Consider the following 20,390-nt stretch of genomic DNA (forward strand, 5'->3'; position numbering starts at 1 on the left):
CGTAATGCATTTTTTCCCCTGGTTTACATTTGCTCTTCTGCTCGTATTTTCCCTATAAACAATGGCTTGACTTACTTTTGATATTACCCTAATAAAGGCCCTATGTAGCTCAGTTGGTAGAGCATGGTGCTTGCAACGCCAGGGTTGTGGGTTCGATTCCCACGGGGGGCCAGTATGAAAAGAAAATGTATGCACTAACTGTACGTTGCTCTGAATAAGAGCATCTGCTAAATGACTAAAATGTAAAGTTTAGAAACGTTTTTGAAGGTTTGGTATGTTGTGGCTATTTTTAAGCTTTACCTACTGCAGGCCTATGATATCAAGGCAGTGCGCCCTGGCCCTGCAGCTGACTACGACAGTTTACATTTACATTTTAGTCATTTAGCAGAAGCTCTTATCCAGAGCGACTTACAGTTAGTGAGTGCATACATTATTATTATTTTTTCATACTGGCCCCCCGTGGGAAACGAACCCACAACCCTGGCAGTTCAAGACTATTTCAGGCCTATCTGAGTTAATCCTATAATCTAACAATATAATGCTTATCTTTATACAAAATATTCAGATAAAAAATGTACGAATTACCCTCCTTCTGTACGTCTATATCTGTATAGCAGACGCAATAGCCATCTGACATAAATAAATTAATGTCAGTGTCATAGCATGCCACCGGCATATCTCTATCTCTCTGGGTTACGCCTGAGCTTCTCTTCCTTTACATAGGCTACGTATATATACAGTAGAAGTCGGAAGTTTACATACACCTTAGCCAAAAACATTTACACTCAGTTTTTCACAATTCCTGACATTTAATCCTGTCTTAGGTCAGTTTGGATCACCACTTTATTTTAAGAATGTGAAATGTCAGAATAATAGTAGAGAAAATGATTTATTTCAGCTTTTATTTCTTTCATCACATTCCCAGTGGCTCAGAAGTTTACATACACTCAATTAGTATTTGGTAGCATTGCCTTTAAATTGTTTAACTTGGGTCAAACGTTTCGGGTAGCCTTCCACAAGCTTCCCACAATAAGTTGGGTGAACTTTGGCCCATTCCTCCTGACAGACCTGGTGTAACTGAGTCAGGTTTGTAGGCCTCCTTGCTCACACACTTTTTCAGTTCTGGCCACACATTTTCTATAGGATTGAGGTCAGGGCTTTGTGATGGCCACTCCAATACCTTGACGTTGTGGTCCTTAAGCCATTTTGCCACAACTTTGGAAGTATGCTTGGGGTCATTGTCCATTTGGAAGACCCATTTGCGACCAAGCTTTAACTTCCTGACTGATGTCTTGAGATGTTGATTCAATATATCCACATAATTTTCTCATGATCATGATCTCATGATGCCATCTATTTTGTGAAGTGCACCAGTCCCTTCTGCAGCAAAGCACCCCCACAGCATGATGCTGCCACCCCCGTGCTTCACGGTTGGGATGGTGTTCTTCGGCTTGCAAGCACCACCTTTTTCCTCCAAACATAACGATGGTCATTATGGCCAAACAGTTCTATTTTTGTTTCATCAGACCAGAGGACATTTCTCCAAAAAGTACGATCTTTGTCCCCATGTGCAGTTGCAAACCGTAGTCTGGCTTTTTTATGGCGGTTTTGGAGCAGTGTTGAAGTTGAAGTGAAAGATTCTCTGTTATCACAATAACCAAGTTTGTCTAAAACATTTATTGTTATTATTTTTATTATCTTCAGTCAAATGCTGGTTAGGGACAGAAACCATCCACTGCCAGGACTCAGTTAAGAATTCAGATCACCTCTCAATGGTAATACTGTTCCCTCCAAAACCTGAAGAAAAAAAACATTAAAATGATTGACATAGTCCTTAATTGAGTAAGGCCTCCTAGAGAGTTAATAACAACAACAGTCTCTATAATACATGTCTGTCCCTATGCAACGCTTGACACATCTTTGTCAGAATCTTACCTACTTATTTCCCTGGTCCGTGAAATCAGATGACGGCAATGATGGTATTCTGGAGCCGTCTTCTCTTCCTCTGCTCCTCGGCTCCTTCCTCGAGTGCTTTGCTGCCTTGACTGTTTGGAATAAAACAATAATCATGTTTCTTCTGAACACATACATTAATCTACACTTAGAAACCATCCTTAATCTGCACAGAGAAAACCATACTTTGGTTACACATAGGGTAAATGTTAACGTTACACATGACATTTACATAGGAGAGTAAAACATTCTGTATCAAACAGCATGTTGTCATCACAGATGAGTTCACTCAACAGGTTCTATCTGTACCACATTTTCAGAATCGAACATCTGCTTTGGAATATATTTCTCAGATCTGATTTATTCCTCAGTAAGCAGAAAGGATTGTTTAGGCAAACAGATATGGCCATTTTCTAAGAATTACATCTAGAATAAACAGAATTCATTTGAATGTTATCACAGCTGTCCATCCCTCCCTACAGGCTACTCTTTTCTATTTTGCTCTGCCCCTGTGTGTGTGTGTGTGCGTGTCAGCACTGTCTGTTTTGCCCAGCTGGACCACTATCCATGACAAAAACATAACCCTTGCCCTCAATCACCACCGCCATGTCCCTCAAGTTCCCTCCTCACTGAGGCCCACACACACACCACATCAAAGTTTTAATTAGTAGTTCAATTCGAAGAAAGAGCTCAGGAATACATACAGTGGGGAGAACAAGTATTTGATACACTGCCGATTTTGCAGGTTTTCCTACTTACAAAGCATGTAGAGGTCTGTAATTTTTATCATAGGTACACTTCAACTGTGAGAGACGGAACCTAAAACAAAAATCCAGAAAATCACATTGTATGATTTTTAAGTAATTAATTTGCATTTTATTGCATGACATAAGTATTTGATCACCTACCAACCAGTAAGAATTCCGGCTCTCACAGACCTGTTAGTTTTTCTTTAAGAAGCCCTCCTGTTCTCCACTCATTACCTGTATTAACTGCACCTGTTTGAACTCGTTACCTATATAAAAGACACCTGTCCACACACTCAATCAAACAGACTCCAATCTCTCCACAATGGCCAAGACCAGAGAGCTGTGTAAGGACATCAGGGATAAAATTGTAGACCTGCACAAGGCTGGGATGGGCTACAGGACAATAGGCAAGCAGCTTGGTGAGAAGGCAACAACTGTTGGCGCAATTATTAGAAAATGGAAGAAGTTCAAGATGACGGTCAATCACCCTCGGTCTGGGGATCCATGCAAGATCTCACCTCGTGGGGCATCAATGATCATGAGGAAGGTGAGGGATCAGCCCAGAACTACACGGCAGGACCTGGTCAATGACCTGAAGAGAGCTGGGACCACAGTCTCAAAGAAAACCATTAGTAACACACTACGCCGTCATGGATTAAAATCCTGCAGCGCACGCAAGGTCCCCCTGCTCAAGCCAGCGCATGTCCAGGCCCGTCTGAAGTTTGCCAATGACCATCTGGATGATCCAGAGGAGGAATGGGAGAAGGTCATGTGGTCTGATGAGACAAAAATAGAGCTTTTTGGTCTAAACTCCACTCGCCGTGTTTGGAGGAAGAAGAAGAAGGATGAGTACAACCCCAAGAACACCATCCCAACTGTGAAGCATGGAGGTGGAAACATCATTCTTTGGGGATGCTTTTCTGCAAAGGGGACAGGACGACTGCACCGTATTGAGGGGAGGATGGATGGGGCCATGTATCGCGAGATCTTGGCCAACAACCTCCTTCCCTCAGTAAGAGCATTGAAGATGGGTCGTGGCTGGGTCTTCCAGCATGACAACGACCCGAAACACACAGCTAGGGCAACTAAGGAATGGCTCCGTAAGAAGCATCTCAAGGTCCTGGAGTGGCCTAGCCAGTCTCCAGACCTGAACCCAATAGAAAGTATTTGGAGGAAGCTGAAAGTCCGTATTGCCCAGCGACAGCCCCGAAACCTGAAGGATCTGGAGAACGTCTGTATGGAGGAGTGGGCCAAAATCCCTGCTGCAGTGTGTGCAAACCTGGTCAAGACCTACAGGAAACGTATGATCTATGTAATTGCAAACAAAGGTTTCTGTACCAAATATGAAGTTCTGCTTTTCTGATGTATCAAATACTTATGTCATGCAATAAAATGCAAATTAATTACTTAAAAATCATACAATGTGATTTTCTGGATTTTTGTTTTAGATTCCGTCTCTCACAGTTGAAGTGTACCTATGATAAAAATGACAGACCTCTACATGCTTTGTAAGTAGGAAAACCTGCAAAATCGGCAGTGTATCAAATACTTGTTCTCCCCACTGTATGTATCACATGCAATGTTGGTTATTATCATAAATTAATTCTGCTCGATAGCTTTGTCTTTGCAATGACAAGACACCAGAATAAAGGGCTGAGGACAAGTGGGAGGGCACAGTGAGTCCTACTGATTAGTCTTCTGATTCAGTTCTTTTTTACTATATCAATACAAAGGGCAAACTATACTGAACAAAAATATAAACGCAACATGCAACAATTTCAAAGATTTTACTGAGTTACAGTTCATAGAAGGAAAATCAGTCAATTTAAATAAATTCATTAGGCCCTAATCTATGGATTTCACATGACTGGGCAGGGGTGCAGCCATGGGTGGGCCTGGGAGTGCATAGGCCCACATACTTGGGAGCCAGGTCCACCCACTGGGGAGCCAGGCCCAGCCATCAGCATGAGTTTTTCCCCACAAAAGGGCTTTATTACAGACAGAAATACTCCTGAGCACCCCTCCTCCTCAGACGATCCTGCAAGTGAAGAATCCAGATGTGTAGGTCCTGGGCTGGCGTGGTTACACGTGGTCTGTGGTTGTGAGGCCGGTTGGATGTACTGCCAAATTCTCTAAAACGACGTGGGAGGCGGCTTATGGTAGAGAAATTAATTATCTGGCAACAGCTCTGGTGGACATTCCTGCAGTCAGCATGCCAATTGCACGCTCCCTCAAAACTTGAGACATCTGTGGCATTGTGTTGTGTGACAAAACTGCCCATTTTAAAGTGGCCTTTTATTGTCCCCAGCACAAGGTGCACCTGTGTAATGATCATGCTGTTTAATCAGCTTCTTGATATGCCACACCTGTCAGGTGGATGGATTATCTTGGCAAAGGAGAAATGCTCACTAACAGGGATGTAACCTAATTTGTGCACAACATTTGAGAGAAATAGGCTTTTTGTGCGTATGGAACATTTCTGGGAACTTTTATTTCAGCTCATGAAAAATGGGACCAACACTTTACATGTTGCGTTTATATTTTTGTTCAGTATATTTCTCTCTGTCCTATCTTTATGTTTCCTGCAATCCCACTGTCACGCCCTGACTCAGGGGAATCGTATATGTTTAGTCAAGGTGTGTATTTTCTTTGTTGTGTATTTTCTATGTTGTATATCTAGTATGTGTAGTTCTATGTTGGCCGGTGTGGTTCCCAATCAGAGGCAGCTGTCGCTCGTTGTCTCTGATTGGGGATCATACTTAAGCACTGTTTAGTTGTGGGATCTTGTTCCGGTTAAGGTTTGTTGTGTGTCTACATTAGGACTTCATGTTTTGTTTATTGTTTTGTCGTGTGTTTATTAAGTTGAATAAACATGTATGCAAATCATGCTGCGCCTTGGTCTGACCCGTCATTGAATGAATGTGACAGAAGATCCCACCAAACGAGGACCAAGCAGCTTGCCCAGGAGCAGCAGACACCCTGGACACAGGTAGTGGAGCAGAGATCATGGACTTGGGGGGAGATAAGAGAGGATCTGGCCAGGCAGATGGAGGCCCTGAAAGGGATGAGGGTGAAGGAGGAGAAATGAGCCGAGAGCGGACCCTGGGCGAAGGAGGAAGCCCAGGCAGGAGAGGTGAAACGGCGACTCGAGGATGCGGTCGCGACGTAAGGCCGAGAAGCAGCCCCAATAATTTTTTTTGGGGGGGGCTCACGGGGTGGTTGGCGGAGCCTGGGTTCAGAGCAGAGCCAACTCCCTGTACTCACGCTGTGGTGCGTGTTCCCAGTCCGGTACGGCCCGTGCCTGCTCCTCGCACCAGACCAGTGGTGCGTTTGTCCTGTCCGGCACGGAGCCAGAGCAGTCCGCTCCACCGGTGCCTGATCCAGTTCCGTCAGCGGCTCCACTTCGGAGCCAGAGCAGTCCGCTCCACCGGTGCCCGTTCCAGCTCCGGTCAGCTGCTCCACTCCGGAGCCAGAGCAGTCCGCTCCACCGGTGCCCGGTCCAGCTCCGGTCAGCGGCTCCAGTCCAGACCATGACGTCAGCCCCTCTCCAGGTTCGGGGTCTCCCATGCCGAGGTCCAGACCAGACCAGGGGCGCAACAGGGAGGCGGAGAGTAACGAGGCGGAATGCCCACCCGGCCCCTACCCTGTTATGTTTATGTTGTGCGGTCAGAGTCCGCACCTTTGGGGGGGGGGGGGGGGGGTACTGTCACGCCTTGACTCAGGGGAATCGTATATGTTGAGTCAGGGTGTGTATTTTCTTTGTGTATTTTCTATGTTGTATATCTAGTATGTGTAGTTCTATGTTGGCCGGTGTGGTTCCCAATCAGAGGCAGCTGTCGCTCGTTGTCTCTGATTGGGGATCATACTTAAGCAGCCTATTGGCACTGTTTAGTTGTGGGATCTTGTTAAGGTTTGTTGTGTGTCTACCTTAGGACTTCACGTTTCGTTTATTGTTTTGTCGTGTGTTTATTAAGTTGAATAAACATGTACGCATATCACACTGCGCATTGGTCTGACCCGTCATTGAACGAACGTGACACCCACAGTACATTTCTCTGTAAAAATGATCAACAGAGCTTATATTTAAGAAATATAATCTTCCTGGATAAGGAGCCCCGCTTTGTCTTTTCCCCAAGATGGGCATCGTTCCAAATTAGCAATCAGAGATATAGCCACATCATGTGACAGAGGGAGATTCAGTATACCTGCGTCCGAAATGGCACTATATTCCCTATATAGTGCACTACTTTTGACCGGAGCCCTATGCACTACTTTTGACCTATGGGCCCAGGTCAAAATTAGTGCATTAGAGAATAGGGTTTGGGAAACAGCCTATAATGACAGAGGCCTGGCCAGCGTCTTATTTATTTGTATGTGGGTGGTTTTAGGCTGTATCCCAGAATTTATGACCTTCTCTGCAGCAGACCCTCAGGAGACATTGGCGCGTAACACAATACAGAGGAGCGGTGAGCATAATCCTAGAGTAACATTACTCCGGACCTAATCCTAGAGTAACATTACTCCGGCCACATGCTCTAATGTCCTGGAGCCAAACTGAGCCGCACCACCCCATTAAGTATAAACTGGGCACATCAACATTTTTCAACAACACCAAACGCCTTGAATAAATCAATGGATGTTTATCTCTGTCCTAATGTGATTCAATGATAAAGGTTATTTAAATGTAATAATAATACAAGTGCTGTAGGCTACTACACAGCCCTGTAGTTTCATTCTCGTTCAGTGCTCATAGGGGCTTGGGCCAATTTCTTTTCGATTTCAATTAAGTCAGACAGATTCATTTTTAAATGATGTGTCTTCAAATCTAGGATCAGGGCCTCCCGAGTGGCGCAGCGGTCTAAGGCACTGCATAGCTGTGTTGTGGCGTGACAACCGGCCGTGACCAGGAGTCCCATAGGGCGGTGCACAATTGGCCCAGTGTTATGAGGGTTTCCCACGGGGGGCTAGTATGAAAAATAATGTATGCACTCACTAACTGTAAGTCGCTCAGGATAAGAGCGTCTGCTAAATGAAGTAAATGTAAATGTAAATGTTTGGCCGGGGGGCTTTACTTGGCTTATCGTGCTCTAGAGACTCCTTGTGGCAGGCCGGGCGCCTGCAGGCTGACTTCAGTTGTCAGTTGAACGGTATTTCCTCCGACGCATTGGTGCAGCTGGCTTCCGGGTTAAGGGGCGGATGTTAAGAAGCGTGGTTTGGCGGGTCATGTTTCGGAGGACGCATGACTCGACCTTCACCTCGCCCAAGCCCATTGGGGAGTTGCAGCGATGAGACAAGATCGTAATTGGATATCACGAATTTGGGGGGGAATTACCAAAACTATATATATTTATATATACAGTACCAGTCAAAAGTTTGGACACACCTACTCATTCAAGGGTTTTTCTTTATTTTTACTATTTTCTACATTGTAGAATAATAGTGAAGATATCAAAACTATGAAATAACACATATGGATGGAATCATGTAGTAACCAAAAAGGTGTCAAATAAATCAAACTATATTTTATATTTGAGATTCTTCAAAAAGCCACCCTTTGCCTTGATGACAGCTTTGCACACGCTTGGCATTCTCTCAACCAGCTTCACCTGGAATGCTTTTCCAACAGTCTTGAAGGGGTTCCCACATATGCTGAGCACTTGTTGGCTGCTTTTCCTTCACTCTGCGGTCCGACTCATCCTAAACCATCTCAATTTGGTTGAGGTCGGGGAATTGTAGAGGTCAGGTCATCTGATGCAGCACTCCATCACTCTCCTTCTTGGTAAAATAGCCCTTACACAGCCTGGAGGTGTGTTGGGTCATTGTCCTGTTGAAAAACAAATGATAGTCCCACTAAGCCCAAACCAGATGGGATGGCGTATCGCTGTAGAATGCTGTGGTAGCCATGCTGATTAAGTGTGCCTTGAATTCAAAAAAATCACAGACAGTCTCACCAGCAAAGCACCCCCACACCATAACACCTCCTCCTCCATGCTTTACGGTGGGAAATACACATGCGGAGATCATCCGTTCACCCACACCGCGTCTCACAAAGACACGGCGGTTGGAACCAAAAATCTCAAATCTGGACTCCAGACCAAAGGACACATTTCCACAGGTCTAATGTCCATTGCTCGTGTTTCTTGGCCCAAGCAAGTCTCTTCTTCTTATTGGCGTCCTTTAGTAGTGGTTTCTTTGCAGCAATGCGACCATGAAGGCCTGATTCACACAGTCTCCTCTGAACAATTGATGTTGAGATGTGTCTGTTACCTGAACTCTGTGAAGCATTTATTTGGCCTGCAATTTCTGAGGCTGGTAACTCTAATGAACTTATCCTCTGCAGCAGAGGTAACTCTGGGTCTTCCATTCCTGTGGCGGTCCTCATGAGAGCCAGTTTCATCATAGCGCTTGATGGTTTTTGCGACTGCACTTGAAGAAACTTTCAAAGTTCTTGAAATGTTCCTTATTGACTGACCTTCATGTCTTAAAGTAATGATGGACTGTCGTATATCTTTGCTTATTCAAGCTGTTCTTGCCATAATATGGACTTGGTCTTTTACCAAATAGGGCTATCTTCTGTATACCCCAAACTTTTGACTGGTACTGTATGTATGTATGTATGTATGTATGTATGTATGTATGTATGTATGTATGTATGTATGTATGTATGTATGTATGTATGTATGTATGTATGTATGTATGTATGTATGTATGTATGTATATGTACACACACACACAGTTGAAGTCGGAAGTTTACATACACCTTAACCAAATACATTTAAACAATTCCTGACATTTAATCCTAGTAAAAATTCCCTGTCATAGGTCAGTTAGGATCACCACTTTATTTTAAGAATGTGAAATGTCAGAATAATAGTAGAGATAATTATTTATTTCAGCTCTTATTTCTTTCATCACATTCCCAGTGGGTCAGAAGTTTACATACACTCAATTAGTATTTGGTAGCATTGCCTTTAAATTGTTTAACTTGGGTCAAACATTTCGGGTAGCCTTCCACAAGCTTCCCACAATAAGTTGGGTGAATTTTGGCCCATTCCTCCTGACAGAGCTGGTGTAACTGAGTCAGGTTTGTAGGCCTCCTTGCTCGCACACGCTTTTTCAGTTCTGCCCACATATTTTCTATAGGATTGAGGTCAGGGCTTTGTGATGGCCACTCCAATACCTTGACTTTGTTGTCCTTAAGCCATAACTTTGGAAGTATGCTTGGGGTCATTGTCCATTTGGAAGACCCATTTGCGACCAAGCTTTAACTTCCTGACTGATGTCTTGAGATATTGCTTCAATATATCCACATAATCTTCCTTCCTCATGATGCTATCTATTTTGGGAAGTGCACCAGTCCCTCCTGCAGCAAACCACCCCCACAGCATGATGCTGCCACCCCCGTGCTTCATGGTTGGGATGGTGTTCTTTGGCTTGCAAGCCCCACCTTTTTCCTCCAAACATAGTTCTATTTTTGTTTCATCAGACCAGAGGACATTTCTCCAAAAAGTACGATCTTTGTCCCCATGTGCAGTTGGAAACCGTAGTCTGGCTTTTTTATGGCGGTTTTGGAGCAGTGGCTTCTTCCTTGCTGAGCGGCCTTTCAGGTTATGTCGATATAGGACTTGTTTTACTGTGGATATAGACACTTTTGTACCTGTTTCCTCCAGCATCTGCACAAGGTCCTTTGCTGTTGTTCTGGGATTGATTTGCACTTTTCGCACCAAAGTACGTTCCTCTCTAGGAGACAGAACGCGTCTCCTTCCTGAGCAGTATGACGGCTGCGTGGTCCCATGGTGTTTATACTTGCGTACTATTAATTGTACAGATCAACGTGGTACCTTCAGGCATTTGGAAATTGCTCCCAAGGATGAACCAGACTTGTGGAGGTCTACAATTTATTTTCTGAGGTCTTGGCTGATTTCTTTTGATTTTCCCATGTCGTCAAGCAAAGAGGCACTGATTTTGAAGGTAGGCCTTGAAATACGTCCACAGGTACACCTCCAATTGACTCAAATTATGTCAATTAGCCTATCAGAAGCTTCTAAAGCCATGACATCATTTTCTGGAATTTTCCAAGCTGTTTAAAGGCACAGTCAACTTAGTGTATGTAAACTTCTGACCCACTGGAATTGTGATACAGTGAATTATAAGTGAAATAATCTGTCTGTAAACAATTGTTGGAAAATTACTTGTGTCATGCACAAAGTAGATGTCCTAACCGACTTGCCAAAAACTATAGTTTGTTAACAAAAAAATGGTGGAGTGGTTGAAAAACAAGTTTTAATGACTCCAACCTAAGTGTATGTAAACTTCAGACTTCAACTGTATAGCCTATGTAAAGGAAGAGAAGCTTAGGCCTAATCCCAGAGAGATAGAGATATGCCGGTGGCTCAGTCTAGGATCAGATTCAATTTGGGGAATTGACTTACCTTGGGAGTCGGCTTACCATGGGAGCTGACTTGCCGTGGGAGCTGGGTAAAGTTGCCCCTAGACACTTACCATGCGAGTAGGGTAAAGTTGCCCTTAGATACTTACTGTGGGAGTTGACTTACTGTGGGAGTAGGGTAAAGTTGCCCTTAGACACTTACTGTGGGAGTTGACTTACTGTGGGAGTACGGTAAAGTTGGCCATAGACACTGATCTAAGGTCAATTTTGTGTTTTCCTAATACCTCTATCAGTTATGGTTAAGATTTGGTGAGAGTAAGATGATCCTAGATCTGAGCAAAATGACAACTTCTACCCAAAGCTTTACTGTGGATCACAGGATTAAGTAGAATGACTAGTAAAATAGAAGGTAGAGGTACAGAAACCATGACAACGTGGTTTACCATCTGTAAACTTCAGCTCTATCTGGTGGCCGAACACAGGAAGTCCAGGGAAGCGCACATCTCTCATGTCTCTCACTGACTTCACCTTATTTTTAGCCAGACTGGACATCTGAAGCTGCAGGTTATTATGGCTGTCACTCTGCAATACAACCAAACACAACACAACACAATCATAAACATAAACACAAAAGCAATACCTTCATGTTCTCATTAACAATGGTGCATCAGTCAGCTGACTACTCCCCATGACCGGGTCAGTAGGGCTCGGCCGTCTCTTTACCTTATACATTGATTAAATATCTTTATATATACGACCTGTGGTAAATATAAATCACATACTTATCAGGAATTTACATTAGGCTATTTGTCCGTAACTGTACTACGATGACTACCATAAACACTTGTTAGGGCAAATCAACAATATATATATGTGTAGAGGTCATGAGGTATTTTGAACAATAGACGAACGCAACAGTTGTTTGCTACCATATTATAAAAGCCTGCATATACGTAATGTAAGCTATGGCATTTTTATTGCGCCCAACAATTTTATATGGTAGTCACCGATGCATTCCATGTGGATTAACATTGTCTTCCATGTGGTTTAACTTGACGACAGAAAGGGTGTAAACACCTAAGACACTACGTTCTGTTCTGTACATACTGGGCGAGATGTTAGGAAAACCACAACATTACGTTGGGGTGAGTCAGAGAGGCATTCATTTGGGAGTGGAAGGCCCAATGCCTGTTGCATGTACAGACACCACCTCACCCACATGTTGTTACAGATATATTGTAGGCTTGGGCCAGATGTCAAGCATGTTATATAAAAGAAGGTTTTGTATTTTATCTTTTAGTTTATTCACTTGCTGGTTTCCATGTGTCCGTGTTGCTGCTCACACCTTTCCTTACTTACCAGCTGACTACTCCCCATGGCCAGGTCAGTAGGGCTCGGCCGTCTCTTTACCTTATCAGTGCTACAAACACAGACACAAGCATGAGCATCTCTGACTTGGTACAGTGCCTTGCAAAAGTATTCATCCCCCTTGGCGTTTTTCCTATTTTGTTGCATTACAACCTGTAATTTAAATTGATTTTTATTAAAAAATTAATAACGCTTTGCTATGAAGCCCCTAAATAAGATCTGGTGCAACCAATTACCTTCAGAAGTTAAATAAAGTCCACCTGTGTGCAATCTAAGTGTCACATGATCTGTCACATGATCTCAGTATATACACTGCTCAAAACAATTAAGGGAACACTAAAATAACACATCCTAGATCTGAATGAGTGAAATAATTGTATTAAATACTTTTTTCTTTACATAGTTGAATGTGCTGACAACAAAATCACACAAAAATTATCAATGGAAATCAAATTTATCAACCCATGGAGGACTGGATTTGGAGTCACCCTCAAAATTAAAGTGGAAAACCACACTACAGGCTGATCCAACTTTGATGTAATGTCCTTAAAACAAGTCAAAATGAGGCTCAGTAGTGTGTGTGGCCTCCACGTGCCTGTATGACCTCCCTACAACGCCTGGGCATGCTCCTGATGAGGTGGTGGATGGTCTCCTGAGGGATCTCCTCCCAGACCTGGACTAAAGCATCCGCCAACTCCTGGACAGTCTGTGGTGCAACGTGGCGTTGGTGGATGGAGCGAGACGTCCCAGATGTGCTCAACTGGATTCAGGTCTGGGGAACGGGCGGCCAGTCCATAGCATCCTCTTGCAGGAACTGCTGACACACTCCAGCCACATGAGGTCTAGCATTGTCTTGCATTAGGAGGAACCCAGGGCCAACCGCACCAGCATATGGTCTCACAAGGGGTCTGAGGATCTCATCTCGGTACCTAATGGCAGTCAGGCTACCTCTGGCGAGCACATGGAGGGCTGTGCGGCCACCCAAAGAAATGCCACCCCACACCATGACTGACCCACCGCCAAACCGGTCATGCTGGAGGATGTTGCAGGTAGCAGAACGTTATCCACGGCGTCTCCAGACTCTGTCACGTCTGTCACATGTGCTCAGTGTGAACCTGCTTTCATCTGTGAAGAGCACAGGGTGCCAGTGGCGAATTTGCCAATCTTGGTGTTCTCTGGCAAATGCCAAACGTCCTGCACGGTGTTGGGCTGTAAGCACAACCCCCACCTGTGGACGTCGGGCCCTCATACCACCCTCATGGAGTCTGTTTCTGACCGTTTGAGCAGACACATGCACATTTGTGGCCTGCTGGAGGTTGTGGCTCTGGCAGTGCTCCTCCTGCTCCTCCTTGCACAAAGGCGGAGGTAGCAGTCCTGCTGCTGGGTTGTTGCCCTCCTACGGCCTCCTCCACGTCTCCTGATGTACTGGCCTGTCTCCTGGTAGCGCCTCCATGCTCTGGACACTACGCTGACAGACACAGCAAACCTTCTTGCCACAGCTCGCATTGATGTGCCATCCTGGATGAGCTGCACTACCTGAGCCACTTGTGTGGGTTGTAGACTCCGTCTCATGCTACCACTAGAGTGAAAGCACCGCCAGCATTCAAAAGTGACCAAAACATCAGCCAGGAAGCATAGGAACTGAGAAGTGGTCTGTGGTCACCACCTGCAAAACCAGTCCTTTATTGGGGGTGTCTTGCTAATTGCCTATAATTTCCACCTGTTGTCTATTCCATTTGCACAACAGCATGTGAAATGTATTGTCAATCAGTGTTGCTTCCTAAGTGGACAGTTTGATTTCACAGAAGTGTGATTGACTTGGAGTTATATTGTGTTGTTTAAGTGTTCCCTTTATTTTTTTGGGCAGTGTATATATATATATATACACACACACACACACACACCTGTTCTGAAAGGCCCCAGAGTCTGCAACATCACTAAGCAAGGGGCACCACCAAGCAAGCGGCACCAAGAAGACCAAGGAGCTCTCCAAACAGGTCAGTGACAAAGTTGTGGAGAAGTACAGATCAGGATTGGGTTATAAAAATATCAGAAACTTTGAACATCCCACGGAGCACCATTAAATCCATTATTAAAATTGTTTAAGAATATTGCACCACAACAAACCTGCCAAGAGAGTGCCGTCCTCCAAAACTCACGGACCAGGAAAGGAGGGCATTCATCAGAGAGGCAACAAAGAGACCAAAGATAACCCTGAAGAAGCTGCAAAGCTCCACAGCGGAAATTGGCGTATCTGTCCATAGGACCACTTTAAGCCGTACACTCCACAGAACTGGGCTTTACGGAAGAGTGGCCAGAAAAAAGCCATTGCTTAAAGAAAAGAATAAGCAAACACGTTTGGTGTTCGCCAAAAGGCATGTGGGAGACTCCCCAAACATATGGAAGAAGGTACTCTGGTCAGATGAGACTCAAAATGAGCTTTTTGCCATCAAGGAAAACGCTATGTCTGGCGCAAACCCAACACCTCATCACCCCGAGAACACCATCCCCACAGTGAAGCATGGTGGTGGCAGCATCATGCTGTGGGGATGTTTTTCATCGGCAGGGACTGGGAAACTGGTCAGAATTGAGGGAATGATGGATGGCGCTAAATACAGGGAAATTCTTGAGGGAAACCTGTTTCAGTCTTCCAGAGATTTGAGACTGGGACGGAGGTTTACCTTCCAGCAGGACAATGTCCCTAAGCATACTGCTAAAGCAACACTCGAGTGGTTTAACGCGAAACATTTAAATGTCTTGGAACGGCCTAGTCAAAGCCCAGACCTCAATCCAATTGAGAATATGTGGTATGACTTAAAGATTGCTGTACACCAGCGGAATCCATCCAACTTGAAGGAGCTGGAGCAGTTTAGCCTTGAAGAATGGGCAAAATTCCCAGTGGCTAGATGTGCCAAGCTTATAGAGACCCCAAGAGACCTGCAGCTGCAATTGCTGCAAAAGGTGGCTCTACAAAGTATTTACTTTGTGGGGGGGGGGGGGGGGGGGTGAATAGTTATGCACGCTAAAGTTTTCTGCTTTTTTGTCTTATTTGTTGTTTGTTTCACAATAAAAAATATTTTGCATCTTCAAAGTGGTAGGCATGTTGTGTAAATCAAATGATACAAACCCCCCAAAAATCTATTTTAATTCCAGGTTGTAAGGCAACAAAATAGGAAAAATGCCAAGGGGGGTGAATACTTTTGCAAGCCACTGTATACCCTACTAAAACATGCTTTTCAAGAACTGCCAGAATGAAATGCCAGAATGTCCAGAATATATAAATATGTTTAAGAATATACACTTTGGAAGAACTGGATCTAGTGAGTCTGATATAGCTACACTGAAATGACTGGGAGGTATTCTGAACAACACTATACCAGATAAAACTGTAAAGCCGCGTCCTATATCACGCTGATCTGAGAGCCACTGACCGGGACTTAGTGACTTCCATACAGCAGGGGACGGCAGCGAAAAGATTGTTGCTGGCGTTGATGCGGGGCATGGTAAAGGCTACAGCCTTGTCCTGAGAGTGAGCGGGGATGGAGATGCAGGTAGAGGTGGAGGTAAAGGGCTGTCTGTCTGTCTGAGATAAGACAGTGCTGCCGGTCATCCTGATCTCTGACCTCCTGCCTGCCCTGGAATGCTTCTGCTCAGGCTCCTTCCCACGTCGGTCCTTCTCAGTGTCCTAAAACAAGAAGCAGTCGACTGGTATGGATGTTGTAAAACTATATTTCTACAGCACCGTATATAGGCTTTGACTTGTATTTACTTAGTTGCTCTGCCCACTTACTGCACATACAGATGGGTACGAGCATATGCTAAACGAACAGACCTGTAAAATGTAGTATACATTGCTATCTTAGTGCTTTGGGCCCTGACTAAGGGTCCATGTAGTTTATACCTTCACTGGCTTTCTGTTACATGAGGATGAGGACAATACTCCTGTTCCTTGGTCCTCTGGTGATTCCCATGAGCTACTATGAATCCAGTGCATGCTGTTGACCTTGGCATCTTTCAGTATCAATGACTGTATCTCTGGTATGAATCTGGAGCAGGAAGTAGCAGTCATTCAGGTCAATTGCAGTTCATTACATTATTATAACTACTAAACAGTATCTCATAAACATTAGACAATTTCAAGGAAAGTTAAAGGCTAGCAACACAAGGCAAAACATGTGTGTGGCCAGACTATGACACTGTGACAATGTAATATCACATTCCCATCTCATTCGTAAGCAGGTCAGAATATAGGTCAAGAGTCTCACTCCACTCTCTTACAGGCTAATTGCTTCTCCAAGTACACTAGATATGCAAGGTTGACCGGACCCGACTCACCTTTCAGCGAACCCGTCTTTGGTGAAGTACCGGTGAACGAGCAACATGGAGCACATAGCCCTGTCAGCCGGATCGATCTGTAGGCATGACTAAAACAAAGGAGACCTTTACTGTAAAAGTAAACAACCCATGTCCCATTCTTAGGGCCAGGCTTTTTCCTGACCATGTGACCTGACCTGGAAATCCTCCTTGAATTCTTCCTGTTCAACTCACATTGTCAAGACAAACTCCTGTCACACTCCCTACACATTCTTGACTATCTCTCTGTAGACTTACATCCACTATTTCAGCCACTAAGAAGTGGAGTTTGTGGTACTTCCTCCTGGGGTCCCTGAGGAGCTGCACCTCAGGGAGGCTGGCCACAGCAAAGATGGGGTTCTGGAAGTACAGGTCCTGCTGATGGTGGGACAAAGGCCCTATCAAGACAAAGCACGCAACTGTGTGTCAATGTACCATTACATAACAGATAATAGAAGGGGAGGCATCCTGAGGTCATCTCATTCCTAAAATCGTTGTACAGTACCTCAATTATCTATGTAATCCAATTATGACCATCACACATTCAGCAGTAAAACGACACCACTATAACGAGCTAATTGGCTGTACAATCACATAACTTCACTTCTGATTAGCATTGATGGACAGTACACGGCACTGGTTACATCCCCTGCACTCAGAGTGGTGGCAGCGATCACATCACTATGAAGTGTAATGAATCATTAGTGTGACACACAGAGTGTTGTAAATAGCTCTTTCAGTCTGCTGGGAGGATGAGTTCTGTCCACAGACCGCTGGTGGAGGAGAGGAGACAGTATGTCAGCCTCTCCACGTCCCTCCCTACCCTTCACTGTGGCTAATGTCTTCAATCTTCACTGACATTCTGCCATTAGCTCCCGCCAGAGAGCCTCTCTCATCGGAGACAGAGAGATACACACTGGGGCGGATTAGAGAGTCAAATAGCCTGAGTATCCCATTCCACCACAGAGAATTAATGAACCACAGATTGAACCTGCTAAAAGACTCTCTAATACGGAAGGGCTCACTTTTATCTCTCTCTCACAGTATTAGGCATGTGTATCTCCGCCAAGTCAGTTATCCTAATGAAAACACCCAAGGAAAAAACAAAAACAGCAATGTTCTCTCGCTCCCCTCTATTTAGCTTGCGCTTACAGTATGTCCAGGGCCAAAATGCCAAAAGGATCATTGGGGTTTTCCTTGTGCAGGCCTGGATAAAAGCCAAAATGCCACAGTTCATTTTCAGCATTGGTTTATTTGTCACTGCTGGCCAGGGATTGAATAAAGTTTATTTATAGAGCAAAGCCAATTGTCCCTCTCTGCCTCTGTAGTAAGCCACAAATCGACATATGATTGTGTTAAGCATTACGAAAGGGACAAATTAATTGGGGGGCTCTTGAGGGAGCCAGGAAAAAATTATGATGTTCCAAATAGCAGCCTATTCTCTATATAGTGCACTACTTTTGAGCAGAGCCCTATAAACCCTGGTCAAAAGTAGTGCACTATAAAGGGAATAGGCTGCCATTTGGGATACAGATTACACTACCTTTTTGTCCCTTCGTGACCTACTTTTCAACAATGGTGAAATCCTAGCAGGCCTGTTGCCCTACTTATATTGAAAAAGCTTTCGGTTATCTGTGTTCCCTTAGGAGAATGGACAACAGTTTGATTAAGCCAGTGTAAATAGTTATTTGAATTACATTCACAATATTAGAGGCCTCAGATGTTATTAAGTCCATATTTCCATCATTGATGCCCACACCCCTAGCCTGGTCCCAGATCTGTTTGTGCTCTTGCCAACTCCATTGCTCATTAGTAATTATTAAGCGAAACATGGCATGACAATGAGTGACAAGGAGTTGATGATAGCATAAACAGACTGGCACTCAGGATAACACACCCATTGGATTGTACTTACCCACTTTGCTGACTATTTTGTGCACCTGGTCCAGGTCAGAAGTCCCCATCAGAAAAGCATTGCTGGTAGCCATCTCTATAATCAAGCAGCCAATGGCCCATACATCTACAGGTCTAGTAAAGAAGATTCAGAGAATCTATCATTCTAAAATGTCCTTCTAGCCAATCAGAAACTATTATTCAACGATGCTGTGGTATAAATATGATATATCTGTACCAAAATGATGAGCAACCCTTAGAAGGTTTGACATTATAATTACTGCGGTCTTATTCCATAACACATTCAAGATTCAACACTGCCCTGAGATCTGTGGTTCTGCTTGATACCAACTTGCTGTAAGTGTTGTCTGCCACTAAAAGTTCTGGGGCTCTGTACCACCTCGTGGCCACATAGTCTGTGAGAGGCTCCCCAGTCGGTGGCAAGGTTCTGGCAAACCCAAAGTCACAGAGCTTCACCACCCCAGAGTTAGACACAAGCACATTCTCAGGTTTGACGTCTCTGTGAATGATCTGTTGAGAAAAGATGCATGTTTCAGGCCAGTGAAGAACTACTGTTTTACTGTCAACAAGTTTCTTTCTTTAAGATTGTTCAACCCCCTTCATAATAGCTGATTGACCTCCTAGTTTTAAACTTGGCAGTTGGCACATACTGTAATGTATTGTATATCGTCCTGTACACTCACTAGGCAGAGTCTATGAAATGAGAATAATATATACAGTGAGGGAAAAAAGCATTTGATCCCCTGCTGATTTTGTACGTTTGCCCACTGACAAAGACATGATCAGTCTATAATTTTAATGGTAGGTTTATTTGAACAGTGAGAGACAGAATAACAACAAAAAAAATCCAGAGAAACGCATGTCAAAAATGTTATAAATTGATTTGCATTTTAATGAGGGAAATAAGTATTTGACCCCTCTGCAAAACATGACTTAGTACTTGGTGGCAAAACCCTTGTTGGCAATCACAGAGGTCAGACGTTTCTTGTAGTTGGCCGCCAGGTTTGCACACATCTCAGGAGGGATTTTGTTCCACTCCTCTTTGCAGATCTTCTCCAAGTCATTAAGGTTTCGAGGCTGACGTTTGGCAACTCGAACCTTCAGCTCCCTCCACAGATGTTCTATGGGATTAAGGTCTGGAGACTGGCTAGGCCACTCCAGGACCTTAATGTGCTTCTTCTTGAGCCACTCCTTTGTTGCCTTGGCCGTGTGTTTTGGATCATTGTCATGCTGGAATACCCATCCACGACCCATTTTCAATGCCCTGGCTGAGGGAAGGAGGTTCTCACCCAAGATTTGACGGTACATGGCCCCGTCCATCGTCCCTTTGATGCAGTGAAGTTGTCCTGTCCCCTTAGCAGAAAAACACCCCCAAAGCATAATGTTTCCACCTCCATGTTTGACGGTGGGGATGGTGTTCTTGGGGTCATAGGCAGCATTCCTCCTCCTCCAAACACGGCGAGTTGAGTTGATGCCAAAGAGCTCGATTTTGGTCTCATCTGACAACAACACTTTCACCCAGTTCTCCTCTGAATCATTCAGATGTTCATTGGCAAACTTCAGACGGCCCTCTATATGTGCTTTCTTGAGCAGGGGGACCTTGCGGGTGCTGCAGGATTTCAGTCCTTCACGGCGTAGTGTGTTACCAATTGTTTTCTTGGTGA

At 44.4% G+C, this 20,390-nt stretch overlaps 1 protein-coding gene across 1 annotated transcript; it reads right to left on the reverse strand.

Annotated features, from left to right (window-relative positions):
• Positions 1-885: 885 nt before the first annotated feature.
• LOC311142849 (uncharacterized protein) lies at positions 886-18,834 on the reverse strand. Its single transcript, XM_084178547.1, has 9 exons — positions 18,728-18,834; positions 17,071-17,210; positions 16,795-16,883; positions 16,361-16,505; positions 15,891-16,144; positions 12,451-12,511; positions 11,535-11,673; positions 1,936-2,045; positions 886-1,797 (listed from the first exon to the last, which is right to left on the reverse strand). Exons 1-8 carry the CDS (start codon positions 18,798-18,800, stop codon positions 1,936-1,938), a joined length of 1,011 nt encoding a protein of 336 aa, XP_084034673.1. The 5' UTR covers positions 18,801-18,834; the 3' UTR covers positions 886-1,797.
• Positions 18,835-20,390: the final 1,556 nt, after the last annotated feature.

This window comes from Coregonus lavaretus (genome assembly GCF_964263955.1).
Source record: "Coregonus lavaretus genome assembly, chromosome: 15".
In the NCBI taxonomy this organism is placed as follows: Eukaryota; Metazoa; Chordata; class Actinopteri; order Salmoniformes; family Salmonidae; genus Coregonus; species Coregonus lavaretus.

What these genes read in the sequence shown, in the direction of transcription:
- LOC311142849 (XM_084178547.1), bottom strand. Translation starts at nt 18,800, where the DNA reads ATGGCTACCAGCAATGCTTTTCTGATGGGGACTTCTGACCTGGACCAG. An exon ending in ATGGAAGTCACTAAGTCCCG is followed by an intron (nt 12,512 to 15,890) that starts GTCAGTGGCTCT and finishes CTGTGTTTGTAG; the next exon opens with CACTGATAAGGTAAAGAGAC. An exon ending in CCATGGGGAGTAGTCAGCTG is followed by an intron (nt 11,674 to 12,450) that starts GTAAGTAAGGAA and finishes GTTGTATTGCAG; the next exon opens with AGTGACAGCCATAATAACCT.